Source organism: Schistocerca piceifrons, chromosome 3 (assembly GCF_021461385.2).
Source record: "Schistocerca piceifrons isolate TAMUIC-IGC-003096 chromosome 3, iqSchPice1.1, whole genome shotgun sequence".
In the NCBI taxonomy this organism is placed as follows: Eukaryota; Metazoa; Arthropoda; class Insecta; order Orthoptera; family Acrididae; genus Schistocerca; species Schistocerca piceifrons.
The window spans coordinates 926,451,101-926,464,888 of NC_060140.1; the positions used below are offsets into that span (position 1 = coordinate 926,451,101).

At 50.7% G+C, this 13,788-nt stretch overlaps 1 protein-coding gene, 3 non-coding genes and 2 pseudogenes across 4 annotated transcripts; all 6 read left to right on the top strand.

The window, feature by feature from the left end:
- Positions 1 to 683: 683 nt before the first annotated feature.
- Positions 684 to 802, top strand: LOC124790438. Its single transcript, XR_007016264.1, has one exon. It is a non-coding gene; the product is annotated as a 5S ribosomal RNA (ribosomal RNA).
- A 1,283-nt stretch (positions 803 to 2,085) lies between these two features.
- On the top strand, positions 2,086 to 2,204 carry LOC124790450. Its single transcript, XR_007016265.1, has one exon. It is a non-coding gene; the product is annotated as a 5S ribosomal RNA (ribosomal RNA).
- A 1,277-nt stretch (positions 2,205 to 3,481) lies between these two features.
- Positions 3,482 to 3,600, top strand: LOC124790464. Its single transcript, XR_007016267.1, has one exon. It is a non-coding gene; the product is annotated as a 5S ribosomal RNA (ribosomal RNA).
- Positions 3,601 to 4,876: 1,276 nt separating this feature from the next.
- LOC124791157 lies at positions 4,877 to 4,994 on the top strand (annotated as a pseudogene).
- Positions 4,995 to 5,816: 822 nt separating this feature from the next.
- On the top strand, positions 5,817 to 6,740 carry LOC124789224 (flocculation protein FLO11-like). The gene has a single exon (XM_047256518.1). The coding sequence runs from the start codon at positions 5,817 to 5,819 to the stop codon at positions 6,738 to 6,740; it is 924 nt and encodes a 307-aa protein (XP_047112474.1).
- Positions 6,741 to 12,636: 5,896 nt separating this feature from the next.
- Positions 12,637 to 12,756, top strand: LOC124790519 (annotated as a pseudogene).
- The last annotated feature ends 1,032 nt before the right edge of the window (positions 12,757 to 13,788 follow it).

Here is a 13,788-nt window from a genome sequence, read left to right on the forward strand (position 1 = left end):
TGTTGTGAAACACGTCCGGGCATATTGTTTTGTAGCAGTGCACATCTGCAAATTTGTAAACAAAAATTTATCTTTCGCCTCTAGAGGAGATGGATGCTTTGTTGAACCTCCTGTGTCCTCTGTCCGTGTTTTCGCACCTTTCCAGCGCAGCGCTGCTCTACTCTAGTAGCTCCGAACGGCCGCACACGGCGTCTCGGACACGCCGGTTCGGCCCGCGCCCATCTCGCAGATGTTTGTCGTGCTTGTGCGGTCATATGGAGCGCGACCCGAGCGGCAGCGAGCGGCAGTCGAGCAAAGTCGGGACGGAAGGGAAGGGGAGGGGACACGACAGGCGAGGATGCAACGCGCAAATTACGCAAATATCTGGAAGCGCGGCGCGTGTCAGCCAGGTGAGAAAGCTTCCGCCGGTCCAGCAGGACACTGCCACACCCCGCGCAGCTCACCCCCTACCGGCGCCCGGCCCTGCGCCGGATAACAAGAACAAGGTGCGTCTCCCGCGAGTGTCGGAGGCCGCACGCACCAAACGAATGACAGGCGGTGCAACGAGCAGCCGCGCTGTGCGTGTCACCCACGTGGCGGTGGAAGGACGTGCTTTGCGTCAAATGTGCCACGGAAAACGGCGATTGCGTGTGTTGGGAGAAGGGGCGAAGGCTTCCTCTGCCGTGCGGCCACATTATAAGGACGCCAACGGCCATACCATGTTGAATACACCGGTTCTCGTCCGATCACCGAAGTTAAGCAACATCGGGCCCGCTTAGTACTTGGATGGGTGACCGCCTGGGAACACCGGGTGCTGTTGGCTCTATCTCATTTTTTAATTTTTGCGTCGCTACACCTGCCAGCCCTCTTCTTCATACTAACTTTCAGGTGTGACAAAGATGCTTCCACAAGCATTTTAAAGTACTGTACTAAACGTAAGACACGAAATTGCAGTAATGAACTCAGTTTGAGCAAGAATGCGCGGAGGAAGAGTGCTAGGAAGTCGTTGGAATCAACGAAACACTACGAATCGACAGATGTGTCCTTGAAACGCGTCAGAGCCAACTGTTTTGTAGCGGCGCTAAATTCGAAAAACTAACTAAATACATAAATTAAAAAAAAAAAAAAAAAAAAAAAAAAACAGCCGTTCTCGTCCGATCACCGAAGATAAGCAACAACGTTAGTATTCGGATCGGCGACCGCCTGGGAACTCTGGCTGTCTTCATTTTTTGCTTTTTTGTCGCTACCCCTGCCAGCCCTCTTTTCATGCTACCCTTCTTGTGTGACGAAGATGCGTCCATACTGATTTTAAACTATCGTAAGATGCGATATTAAGGAACTCCGTTTGAAGAAGAGTGTGCCAAGGAAGATTAGCAAAGTGTGTCTGCAAATAACGAAACAGTATGAAACGACAGAAATGTTGTGAAACACGTCCGGGCATATTGTTTTGTAGCAGTGCACATCTGCAAATTTGTAAACAAAAATTTATCTTTCGCCTCTAGAGGAGATGGATGCTTTGTTGAACCTCCTGTGTCCTCTGTCCGTGTTTTCGCACCTTTCCAGCGCAGCGCTGCTCTACTCTAGTAGCTCCGAACGGCCGCACACGGCGTCTCGGACACGCCGGTTCGGCCCGCGCCCATCTCGCAGATGTTTGTCGTGCTTGTGCGGTCATATGGAGCGCGACCCGAGCGGCAGCGAGCGGCAGTCGAGCAAAGTCGGGACGGAAGGGAAGGGGAGGGGAGGGGACACGACAGGCGAGGATGCAACGCGCAAATTACGCAAATATCTGGAAGCGCGGCGCGTGTCAGCCAGGTGAGAAAGCTTCCGCCGGTCCAGCAGGACACTGCCACACCCCGCGCAGCTCACCCCCTACCGGCGCCCGGCCCTGCGCCGGATAACAAGAACAAGGTGCGTCTCCCGCGAGTGTCGGAGGCCGCACGCACCAAACGAATGACAGGCGGTGCAACGAGCAGCCGCGCTGTGCGTGTCACCCACGTGGCGGTGGAAGGACGTGCTTTGCGTCAAATGTGCCACGGAAAACGGCGATTGCGTGTGTTGGGAGAAGGGGCGAAGGCTTCCTCTGCCGTGCGGCCACATTATAAGGACGCCAACGGCCATACCATGTTGAATACACCGGTTCTCGTCCGATCACCGAAGTTAAGCAACATCGGGCCCGCTTAGTACTTGGATGGGTGACCGCCTGGGAACACCGGGTGCTGTTGGCTCTATCTCATTTTTTAATTTTTGCGTCGCTACACCTGCCAGCCCTCTTCTTCATACTAACTTTCAGGTGTGACAAAGATGCTTCCACAAGCATTTTAAAGTACTGTACTAAACGTAAGACACGAAATTGCAGTAATGAACTCAGTTTGAGCAAGAATGCGCGGAGGAAGAGTGCTAGGAAGTCGTTGGAATCAACGAAACACTACGAATCGACAGATGTGTCCTTGAAACGCGTCAGAGCCAACTGTTTTGTAGCGGCGCTAAATTCGAAAAACTAACTAAATACATAAATTAAAAAAAAAAAAAAAAAAAAAAAAAACAGCCGTTCTCGTCCGATCACCGAAGATAAGCAACAACGTTAGTATTCGGATCGGCGACCGCCTGGGAACTCTGGCTGTCTTCATTTTTTGCTTTTTTGTCGCTACCCCTGCCAGCCCTCTTTTCATGCTACCCTTCTTGTGTGACGAAGATGCGTCCATACTGATTTTAAACTATCGTAAGATGCGATATTAAGGAACTCCGTTTGAAGAAGAGTGTGCCAAGGAAGATTAGCAAAGTGTGTCTGCAAATAACGAAACAGTATGAAACGACAGAAATGTTGTGAAACACGTCCGGGCATATTGTTTTGTAGCAGTGCACATCTGCAAATTTGTAAACAAAAATTTATCTTTCGCCTCTAGAGGAGATGGATGCTTTGTTGAACCTCCTGTGTCCTCTGTCCGTGTTTTCGCACCTTTCCAGCGCAGCGCTGCTCTACTCTAGTAGCTCCGAACGGCCGCACACGGCGTCTCGGACACGCCGGTTCGGCCCGCGCCCATCTCGCAGATGTTTGTCGTGCTTGTGCGGTCATATGGAGCGCGACCCGAGCGGCAGCGAGCGGCAGTCGAGCAAAGTCGGGACGGAAGGGAAGGGGAGGGGACACGACAGGCGAGGATGCAACGCGCAAATTACGCAAATATCTGGAAGCGCGGCGCGTGTCAGCCAGGTGAGAAAGCTTCCGCCGGTCCAGCAGGACACTGCCACACCCCGCGCAGCTCACCCCCTACCGGCGCCCGGCCCTGCGCCGGATAACAAGAACAAGGTGCGTCTCCCGCGAGTGTCGGAGGCCGCACGCACCAAACGAATGACAGGCGGTGCAACGAGCAGCCGCGCTGTGCGTGTCACCCACGTGGCGGTGGAAGGACGTGCTTTGCGTCAAATGTGCCACGGAAAACGGCGATTGCGTGTGTTGGGAGAAGGGGCGAAGGCTTCCTCTGCCGTGCGGCCACATTATAAGGACGCCAACGGCCATACCATGTTGAATACACCGGTTCTCGTCCGATCACCGAAGTTAAGCAACATCGGGCCCGCTTAGTACTTGGATGGGTGACCGCCTGGGAACACCGGGTGCTGTTGGCTCTATCTCATTTTTTAATTTTTGCGTCGCTACACCTGCCAGCCCTCTTCTTCATACTAACTTTCAGGTGTGACAAAGATGCTTCCACAAGCATTTTAAAGTACTGTACTAAACGTAAGACACGAAATTGCAGTAATGAACTCAGTTTGAGCAAGAATGCGCGGAGGAAGAGTGCTAGGAAGTCGTTGGAATCAACGAAACACTACGAATCGACAGATGTGTCCTTGAAACGCGTCAGAGCCAACTGTTTTGTAGCGGCGCTAAATTCGAAAAACTAACTAAATACATAAATTAAAAAAAAAAAAAAAAAAAAAAAAACAGCCGTTCTCGTCCGATCACCGAAGATAAGCAACAACGTTAGTATTCGGATCGGCGACCGCCTGGGAACTCTGGCTGTCTTCATTTTTTGCTTTTTTGTCGCTACCCCTGCCAGCCCTCTTTTCATGCTACCCTTCTTGTGTGACGAAGATGCGTCCATACTGATTTTAAACTATCGTAAGATGCGATATTAAGGAACTCCGTTTGAAGAAGAGTGTGCCAAGGAAGATTAGCAAAGTGTGTCTGCAAATAACGAAACAGTATGAAACGACAGAAATGTTGTGAAACACGTCCGGGCATATTGTTTTGTAGCAGTGCACATCTGCAAATTTGTAAACAAAAATTTATCTTTCGCCTCTAGAGGAGATGGATGCTTTGTTGAACCTCCTGTGTCCTCTGTCCGTGTTTTCGCACCTTTCCAGCGCAGCGCTGCTCTACTCTAGTAGCTCCGAACGGCCGCACACGGCGTCTCGGACACGCCGGTTCGGCCCGCGCCCATCTCGCAGATGTTTGTCGTGCTTGTGCGGTCATATGGAGCGCGACCCGAGCGGCAGCGAGCGGCAGTCGAGCAAAGTCGGGACGGAAGGGAAGGGGAGGGGACACGACAGGCGAGGATGCAACGCGCAAATTACGCAAATATCTGGAAGCGCGGCGCGTGTCAGCCAGGTGAGAAAGCTTCCGCCGGTCCAGCAGGACACTGCCACACCCCGCGCAGCTCACCCCCTACCGGCGCCCGGCCCTGCGCCGGATAACAAGAACAAGGTGCGTCTCCCGCGAGTGTCGGAGGCCGCACGCACCAAACGAATGACAGGCGGTGCAACGAGCAGCCGCGCTGTGCGTGTCACCCACGTGGCGGTGGAAGGACGTGCTTTGCGTCAAATGTGCCACGGAAAACGGCGATTGCGTGTGTTGGGAGAAGGGGCGAAGGCTTCCTCTGCCGTGCGGCCACATTATAAGGACGCCAACGGCCATACCATGTTGAATACACCGGTTCTCGTCCGATCACCGAAGTTAAGCAACATCGGGCCCGCTTAGTACTTGGCTGGCTGCCCGCCTGGCAACACCTCGGTGCCGAGCGAGCAGTGTTTACCTCGTGCGACTGGGCCGGCGGCGCCTCGCGTGTCGTCTGCTTCTTCTGCCTTGTGGCTGTATTTCTACCTGACTGTAAGTAATGGAAATGATTTACGATGATAGTGAGGAAAGGCAGAATAACGTCCAATGTGAATTTGATCGTTCAGTTGATAAACCTTCGGCCTTTGAGATTCACCGTTGGATATTAGAGGACTTGATGTTACGGCATGATGACGTTCTTGGCATACAGTTTGATACGTTCCTTAATTCAGTGTTTTTAAAATTGAGATCTCCTGACATGTGTGATACTGTTGTGTCTGTCAATGACGGTGTGCGTAAATTTCGACATCTTGACGGTAAAATTAGTAATGTGACTGTGTCGCACGCCGGCTTCGGCGTTAGGCAAATTCGTATCTTTAACCTGCCCTTTGAAATACGTAATGATACCATTTCACGTTATTTGCGGCCGTACGGTACCGTTTTGTCAGTGATTAAGGAAAAGTGGTCCTCCGCCTATTTGTTTCAAGTCGAAAACGGTGTGAGGAGTGTGAAAATGGTTGTCAGACAGCACATTCCGTCATTTATTTTGGTCAACGGCCACCGTGCGTTTGTGACTTATAGTGGACAGCCTCAAACTTGTTCATTTTGTAGTGGCGTTGGTCATTACCGGCAAGATTGTCCTAAACGTAAACGGCCTGCTCAATTACCGATTGACGATGGTTTGCGCGGGGCCAGCTTTGCCTCTGTCGCTGCTACGGTCTTAGGTACAGCCCCCCCCGCACCCGCGCGCCGCGTGGCCGATGCTAACCTAGCTGACGCCGCGGTTGCCATGGATGTGTCCACTCCCGATTGTGACCTTGCTTCTGTGTCTGCTGTTTCCGCGCCTGCTACGGCTACCGTGCAGGCTGACGAAAATTTGTCTTTACCACTTGTTTCACTTGCGTCTGTGTCCGACCGCACGCCCGCGTCGGCGACTGCTGTCGTGTCGGAACCTGGTTCCCAGCCTGTTACGGTACCGGAATTTTCCGATACGTTGACTGCCTCGGTTGACGTGGCTGCCAGTGCTACTGTTAGCTCTGCTGCCGTGGAGTCGCAGGAATTTTTTGCGGCTCCGAAACCGCGGCGTGATGAATTTCCGTCTCGCAGTTCTAGCAGGCAACGTGCTCGTAGTGTCGGTCGGTCGCCTTCCTCTGACAGGGGGTTTACCCGACCCGACCGCAGTCCGTCTCCAGTTGACCGTTCGCCCGCCGGTTCCCGGCAGTCGCGAGTTGGTCGGCAGGACTCACAACAGCGTGCCGCGCGTCGGGACCTAGACCGTGAGCGGCGGCCGTCTCCGGCTTCCGGCTCCGGGCGTCCGACACAGCAATCGCGACCCCAACAGCGTGCCGCTTCTCGCCATCCGCCGCCTGACGACCTCACCGTGGCCGATCAGAAGCGTGATGTCGCTGTTCGACATTTACGAACCGTTTTAAGTCAGCCGCCTACTGGTGACGATTCGGCAATGCCGGCCGATACGGCTTTGGCTGTAGCGCCGCCGCAATTGCCGACAAAACGGAAGGCTGAAGACACCCACCAGCGTCGTGTCTGTCCTTCTGCCCCCGAGCGAGTGCCGGCTTCTTCTCCCGACGTGGAGATGCCCGTTGCTGCTCCTTTGTCGGTAGCTTCCGGTGGCACAGATTCTGGGACCGCGCCCGCCCCCACTCCCGTGTACCGCACTGAGTGGGCGGCGGATGTGGAAGGCGGTGAGACTTAGTGGATTCTTTGTTGTCCCCTAATCCAGTTGACGGGAACTACTCCCGTCTTTTAGAGAACCTTTTACCCTTCCTTGGTGGCCGGAATTCCGTCCATGTTGCTGTCTGTTTTTACCATAAGGAGCCTTTTGTGCATGTGTATTTTACTTGTGTCTGGGGCCTGAGCATTGTTCGTGGCATATCTTATTTCTCAATGTTGTTCTCTGTTGTTCCCTCCTCCAGTTGCCGGGAATTCCTCCCGTCGTTTTGGAGGTCATTTTACTCCTTTTGGTGGCTGAAATTCCGTCCATGTCTGCTGTCTGTTTTTAACTGAGGAGTTTTTTTGTGCTTGTATATTTTAATTGTGTATGGAGCCTGAGCGTTGTTCGTGGAATGTTTTAACTCTCAATGTTAACAAGTTGAGTAATCCGCACAAGTTGTCGGCTTTGCACACTTTTTTACATGACTCCCGCTGTCATGTGGCATTTTTACAGGAAGTTACGCGTCAGGCTCTGTTGTTTTTACTTGACTCTTCTGATTTTACTGTCGTTGATAATATCATGTCCGACGAACAGACTGGTACTGCTATCTTAATTCGTCCTGAATTTGATGTTAGCAATATTGAAATATTGCCAAATGGCCGCGCTATAGCATGTACCGTCAATGGTTTCGCCTTTGTTAATGTATACGCTCATGCCGGTGACAAGCCAGCGCGGAATAAATTTTATGGTCAGGATCTCTGTCCACTTCTCCATCGTAATCATACTGACTTAGTGATCGGTGGTGATTTTAATGCTGTGATTGATGGTCGTGATCAGGAGCCGCGTCCTAACTGGTGCCAGGAATTGCGTACGTTGGTTGACAGCTTTCGGCTCCGCGACACGTGGCGTGTGCTGCATCCGGACGAGACGCATTTCACCCACTTTTACGCCACCGGTCACAGTCGATTAGACAGGATCTATGTGTCTTCGCCGCTCGCCGCTCACGTCCGGAAGGCGGACGTGTTGCCGGTTATTTTTTCTGACCATTGCGGTTACATGTGTCAACTTCTCCTGCCGCGTGCGCGCCCTACTCGGCGCAGCAATATTTGGAAATTTAACTGTAGCCTTTTGGACGATGCCAGTCTCACGTCTCAATTTACTGCGTTGTGGCGCAAGCTCTTGCGTGGTAAAGGCGATGACGGCAGTACTATCGGGTGGTGGGTGGCGGTCGCCAAGCCGGCTATTCGGCGTTTTTTAATCGATTTTAGCCGCGATGCGGCGCATTGGCGTCGGTCGACGGCACGTTTTTACCAGGACTGTTTAAAGGATATCGCTCAGCGCGTCGCAACGTCACCTGAGTTGCTTCCGGTTTTTAATCAGTTCAAAGCCAAGCTCCTCGATGATCTTCGTCGGAAGGGTGTTGGGGCTATCGCGCGGAGCCAACCGGTGGGTGACGTGGAAGGGGAACCGCTCTCTCTCTACCACCTGAGCAGGGAGCGCCGGCGGCGCGAGCGGTTGGCAATCCGTAAATGGATCCAGCGAGATGGCACGTCCACTTCCGATGGTGCGGCCATTGAGCGGGAAGTTCACGAGCATTTTGCGACGCTTTTCCGAGAGGTGGACGTCAACGCCGGGGCGCTGCGCGATTTTTTGCAGAGGGTCCCACGTGTGTTAACACGACAAGATAGAGCCATTTTAAATGAACCTTTTACCCTTGATGACCTAACTACAGCTGTGAAACGGAGTCCTAGGGGCCGGTCCCCTGGACTGGACGGAATTCCTGCCGAATTTTACTTGAAATTTTTCAGTCTTTTCAGTGATGTTTTAATTGCCATTATGAATGAGATCCATAACGGCGTTGCTATTCCTGCGGTATTTTCAGAAGGGCGCATTGCTCTCGTTCCGAAATCGGCCGCAACACCAAATCTCGACAATGTCCGTCCTATAACCTTGCTGAACGCCGACTATAAAATTATAGCGCGGTGTATCACGCACAGGTTGACGAACGTTATGCCAAAGGTGGTGAGTGAACATCAGACTTGCGCTGTCAGGGACCGTAACATATTCGATGCTGTTCTGGCGTACCGGGATTGTATCGGATATGTTAAAAGTCACAGGCTCCGGACGGCTGCGATAATGCTGGTCGACTTCAAAAACGCTTTCGATCGGATTAGTCACACCTATCTGCGGCGGGTCTTGGTCGGTTTCGGATTTGGTTCTAAACTGACGACGATGGTGCACAATATTTTAAGGAATGCCACGTCACGGGTTGTAATAAACGGAACTCCCAGTCGTGTTATACCTATTAGCCGATCAGTTCGCCAGGGCTGCCCCTTGTCTATGTCACTCTTCGCTTTGGCGTTGGATCCGCTCCTCCGCTGTATCGCCCAGGAATGCCGGGGCATACGCATAGGTGACGATCAGCTGATCTGTAGAGCGTATGCCGACGACCTCGGCGTGTTCCTCGATCAGCCAGAGGACATTGACAGGTTACATGGTGTTCTGCAGCGATTTGAGAGGGCAACGGGGGCTATCGTTAATCCTCGGAAAACTGTTTTACTCCCCCTTACACCTCGCCTGCGTACTGTTCGCGGCGACTGGTTTTGTGTCAAGCAACGGCAGACTGTCCTTGGTGTCATTCTGACCGACAATACGCAGCGTATGGAAGCTCTTAATTGGCGGTCCACGCTGTATAAGGTCAGGGCCGTTGCGAAACTGTATGCCTCTAGGAACTTGGCGCTCCGTCAACGAGTGGCCCTTATCAACACGCAGATTTTGGCCAAAGCGTGGTATCTAGCACAAGTCCTACCTGTGCCGAAACAACTGGAACGGGCCATTCAACAGGCGGTCTATTGGTTGCTGTGGAAGGGTGACATCTTTAAAGTCTCCCTGGCCACCTGCACCTTGAGTCTGACGGAGGGGGGGCTGGGTTTCGTTGATTTTCGCAACAAATGTGCGGCACTCTTCGTGAAGCGGACTACCGTGGTGCTTGACAAGGGGCCGTGCAGTCCGACGGCTGCTTTATTCCATGCCTATCGCCCACCATCGGTGGTTGCTCCGGTCTCGGTCAGTCATATTCCGTACACGTTGAACTTTGTCCGCCGGTATTATGTGTATAACAGTTACCTGGTGCTCGGTGATGTCCGTGCGTGCAATGTCGGTGACGTTGTGCGCGCTCTTCAGGGATCGCCAAGTAGGAATAAATGGGAGTATCGGCTACCTCAGCACGACTGGAGGATGGTGTGGCGGAACCTTGCCGCCGCCGTTATTCCGCCCCATGTTCACGGAACATGGTATAAAGTGGTCAACCGCACATTTCCGACTAATGCTAAGCTGCACTCAATCGATCTGATTTCTTCGGGAGTCTGTGATGCGTGTCCTGAGGAGGACACCATCGAACACCGATTCGACTGTCGGAAATTCCGTGATGTCTGGGATATTGCGTGTGACATGGTGCGTCTAATCAACAGAGTGGACAGGCGGCAGGTGACAGCTTTGGACGCCATCGTGCCTCAGTGTGCGGCTTATCCGGCCACCAAACGGAATGCAACTCTTTGGATTTTGGGACACACGGTTTTTTGTATTTTCACCCTGAAATTGACTACTGCCGTCGACTTTCTGTCTTACCTGTGGGCGGAACATCGTCTGACCCTTGGTCGACCGGCTTATTCCTCGACTTTCGCCAATTTTTTGCATGTTGCCCTGGCCCATGCATTCACTAAATTGTCACTTACCTGATACGACTACATACCCGATCTTGACATTTTTACCTTTTCTGTCTGATACTACTGCCAATATTCCTCTTGGCGTGTTATGACGAACCCTTGCTTACCAACGGACTTCCTCTCTTGGATAATGATTTTATGGCATGGTAAAGTTGTGTTTCTAATCGGCCGTACATTAACGAAAACGTACACATGACCTACAGTTATGTGAACGGTGTTTTGTCCGTCAAAAGTTCTTTTCTGTTTGCTTTACTTTCTGTTCCTCCTTTATTTCTTTCTTGTTATTTGTTCTTTTCTCGCGGCGGCTGAGGGGGCCGTGTCGCGGTGATCATTTATCACGGTCGGTGTGTGTCTGAATGTGGGACTTTTTCCTATTGCTGTGCGTCGACGGTTGTTTTCTTCTCCATGTACCATCCGTCGACCGTTAGTGGGGACATATTTTCTTCGGACTTTAATTTACTTTCATTTCTCTTCCGGTGGATTCAGTTTTTTGGCGGATGCCACCTGCCTGTTGCTTTGGCAGGTTGTCGTTGCTGTGGATCACTGTCCCGGCAAGCTGCACCGGCGTCCAGAGGCCAATTTTGTTTCTCCTATTTGTACTGAAGTCTGGGCGGCGGCTTCCCTTGCATTTCTTTTTTTGTATTGGAGGATGCACGTTCTTTTCTGTTCCTTGTCCTGGAAGCACACAGCACATACCCACGCCGGCACACCTCGCCGATGAAGGCACATTGGGGGGCCTTCCCCCGCGTCCCTTGCAGAAGTCAACGGCACCTTTTTAGCTGGAGAAGCTCGCCGAGGGATGGCGTTTTTGTGAAAAAAAAAAAAAAAAAAAAAAAAAAAAAAAAAAAAAAAAAAAGCAAAGAAAAACAAAAAAAAAAAAAAAAAAAAAAAAGGTGCTGTTGGCTCTATCTAAAAAAAAAAAAAGGTGCTGTTGGCTCTATCTCATTTTTTAATTTTTGCGTCGCTACACCTGCCAGCCCTCTTCTTCATACTAACTTTCAGGTGTGACAAAGATGCTTCCACAAGCATTTTAAAGTACTGTACTAAACGTAAGACACGAAATTGCAGTAATGAACTCAGTTTGAGCAAGAATGCGCGGAGGAAGAGTGCTAGGAAGTCGTTGGAATCAACGAAACACTACGAATCGACAGATGTGTCCTTGAAACGCGTCAGAGCCAACTGTTTTGTAGCGGCGCTAAATTCGAAAAACTAACTAAATACATAAATTAAAAAAAAAAAAAAAAAAAAAAAAACAGCCGTTCTCGTCCGATCACCGAAGATAAGCAACAACGTTAGTATTCGGATCGGCGACCGCCTGGGAACTCTGGCTGTCTTCATTTTTTGCTTTTTTGTCGCTACCCCTGCCAGCCCTCTTTTCATGCTACCCTTCTTGTGTGACGAAGATGCGTCCATACTGATTTTAAACTATCGTAAGATGCGATATTAAGGAACTCCGTTTGAAGAAGAGTGTGCCAAGGAAGATTAGCAAAGTGTGTCTGCAAATAACGAAACAGTATGAAACGACAGAAATGTTGTGAAACACGTCCGGGCATATTGTTTTGTAGCAGTGCACATCTGCAAATTTGTAAACAAAAATTTATCTTTCGCCTCTAGAGGAGATGGATGCTTTGTTGAACCTCCTGTGTCCTCTGTCCGTGTTTTCGCACCTTTCCAGCGCAGCGCTGCTCTACTCTAGTAGCTCCGAACGGCCGCACACGGCGTCTCGGACACGCCGGTTCGGCCCGCGCCCATCTCGCAGATGTTTGTCGTGCTTGTGCGGTCATATGGAGCGCGACCCGAGCGGCAGCGAGCGGCAGTCGAGCAAAGTCGGGACGGAAGGGAAGGGGAGGGGACACGACAGGCGAGGATGCAACGCGCAAATTACGCAAATATCTGGAAGCGCGGCGCGTGTCAGCCAGGTGAGAAAGCTTCCGCCGGTCCAGCAGGACACTGCCACACCCCGCGCAGCTCACCCCCTACCGGCGCCCGGCCCTGCGCCGGATAACAAGAACAAGGTGCGTCTCCCGCGAGTGTCGGAGGCCGCACGCACCAAACGAATGACAGGCGGTGCAACGAGCAGCCGCGCTGTGCGTGTCACCCACGTGGCGGTGGAAGGACGTGCTTTGCGTCAAATGTGCCACGGAAAACGGCGATTGCGTGTGTTGGGAGAAGGGGCGAAGGCTTCCTCTGCCGTGCGGCCACATTATAAGGACGCCAACGGCCATACCATGTTGAATACACCGGTTCTCGTCCGATCACCGAAGTTAAGCAACATCGGGCCCGCTTAGTACTTGGATGGGTGACCGCCTGGGAACACCGGGTGTTTCTCTGCCCCAAATTTTCCGTGGAACTGTTGCGTCCACTCTCACACAGTACACTAAATAACTTCCCCATTCATCATTTATGCACATAGATGTTCTGGCCCATATTCTCCTTTAGCCTTTGGCAAACACATAGCGAACATGCCAAAATAGGTGTATTCAAATACCATACGGGGAAAAAAAAAAAAAAAAAAAAAAAAAAACTTAAAATTAATTTATAAAAAAAAATCAAAGTAATGCAGTTTCTTTTTTATGTATAAAAAACCATAAACATTGAAGGGAAAAACTTATATAAAGGACACTCAGTGAATAAAAGTGTTGTAACTCAGCCAAGAGACTACTAAAAGAACAATCAGAACTGAAAACGAGAAAATATACAATTTCATGTAAAGATATGTAATTGTTAAAAATTGTAAATAAAAGTTTATATACGTTAATAAAAAAAAAAAAAGGTGCTGTTGGCTCTATCTCATTTTTTAATTTTTGCGTCGCTACACCTGCCAGCCCTCTTCTTCATACTAACTTTCAGGTGTGACAAAGATGCTTCCACAAGCATTTTAAAGTACTGTACTAAACGTAAGACACGAAATTGCAGTAATGAACTCAGTTTGAGCAAGAATGCGCGGAGGAAGAGTGCTAGGAAGTCGTTGGAATCAACGAAACACTACGAATCGACAGATGTGTCCTTGAAACGCGTCAGAGCCAACTGTTTTGTAGCGGCGCTAAATTCTAAAAACTAACTAAATACATAAATTAAAAAAAAAAAAAAAAAAAAAAAAACAGCCGTTCTCGTCCGATCACCGAAGATAAGCAACAACGTTAGTATTCGGATCGGCGACCGCCTGGGAACTCTGGCTGTCTTCATTTTTTGCTTTTTTGTCGCTACCCCTGCCAGCCCTCTTTTCATGCTACCCTTCTTGTGTGACGAAGATGCGTCCATACTGATTTTAAACTATCGTAAGATGCGATATTAAGGAACTCCGTTTGAAGAAGAGTGTGCCAAGGAAGATTAGCAAAGTGTGTCTGCAAATAACGAAACAGTAT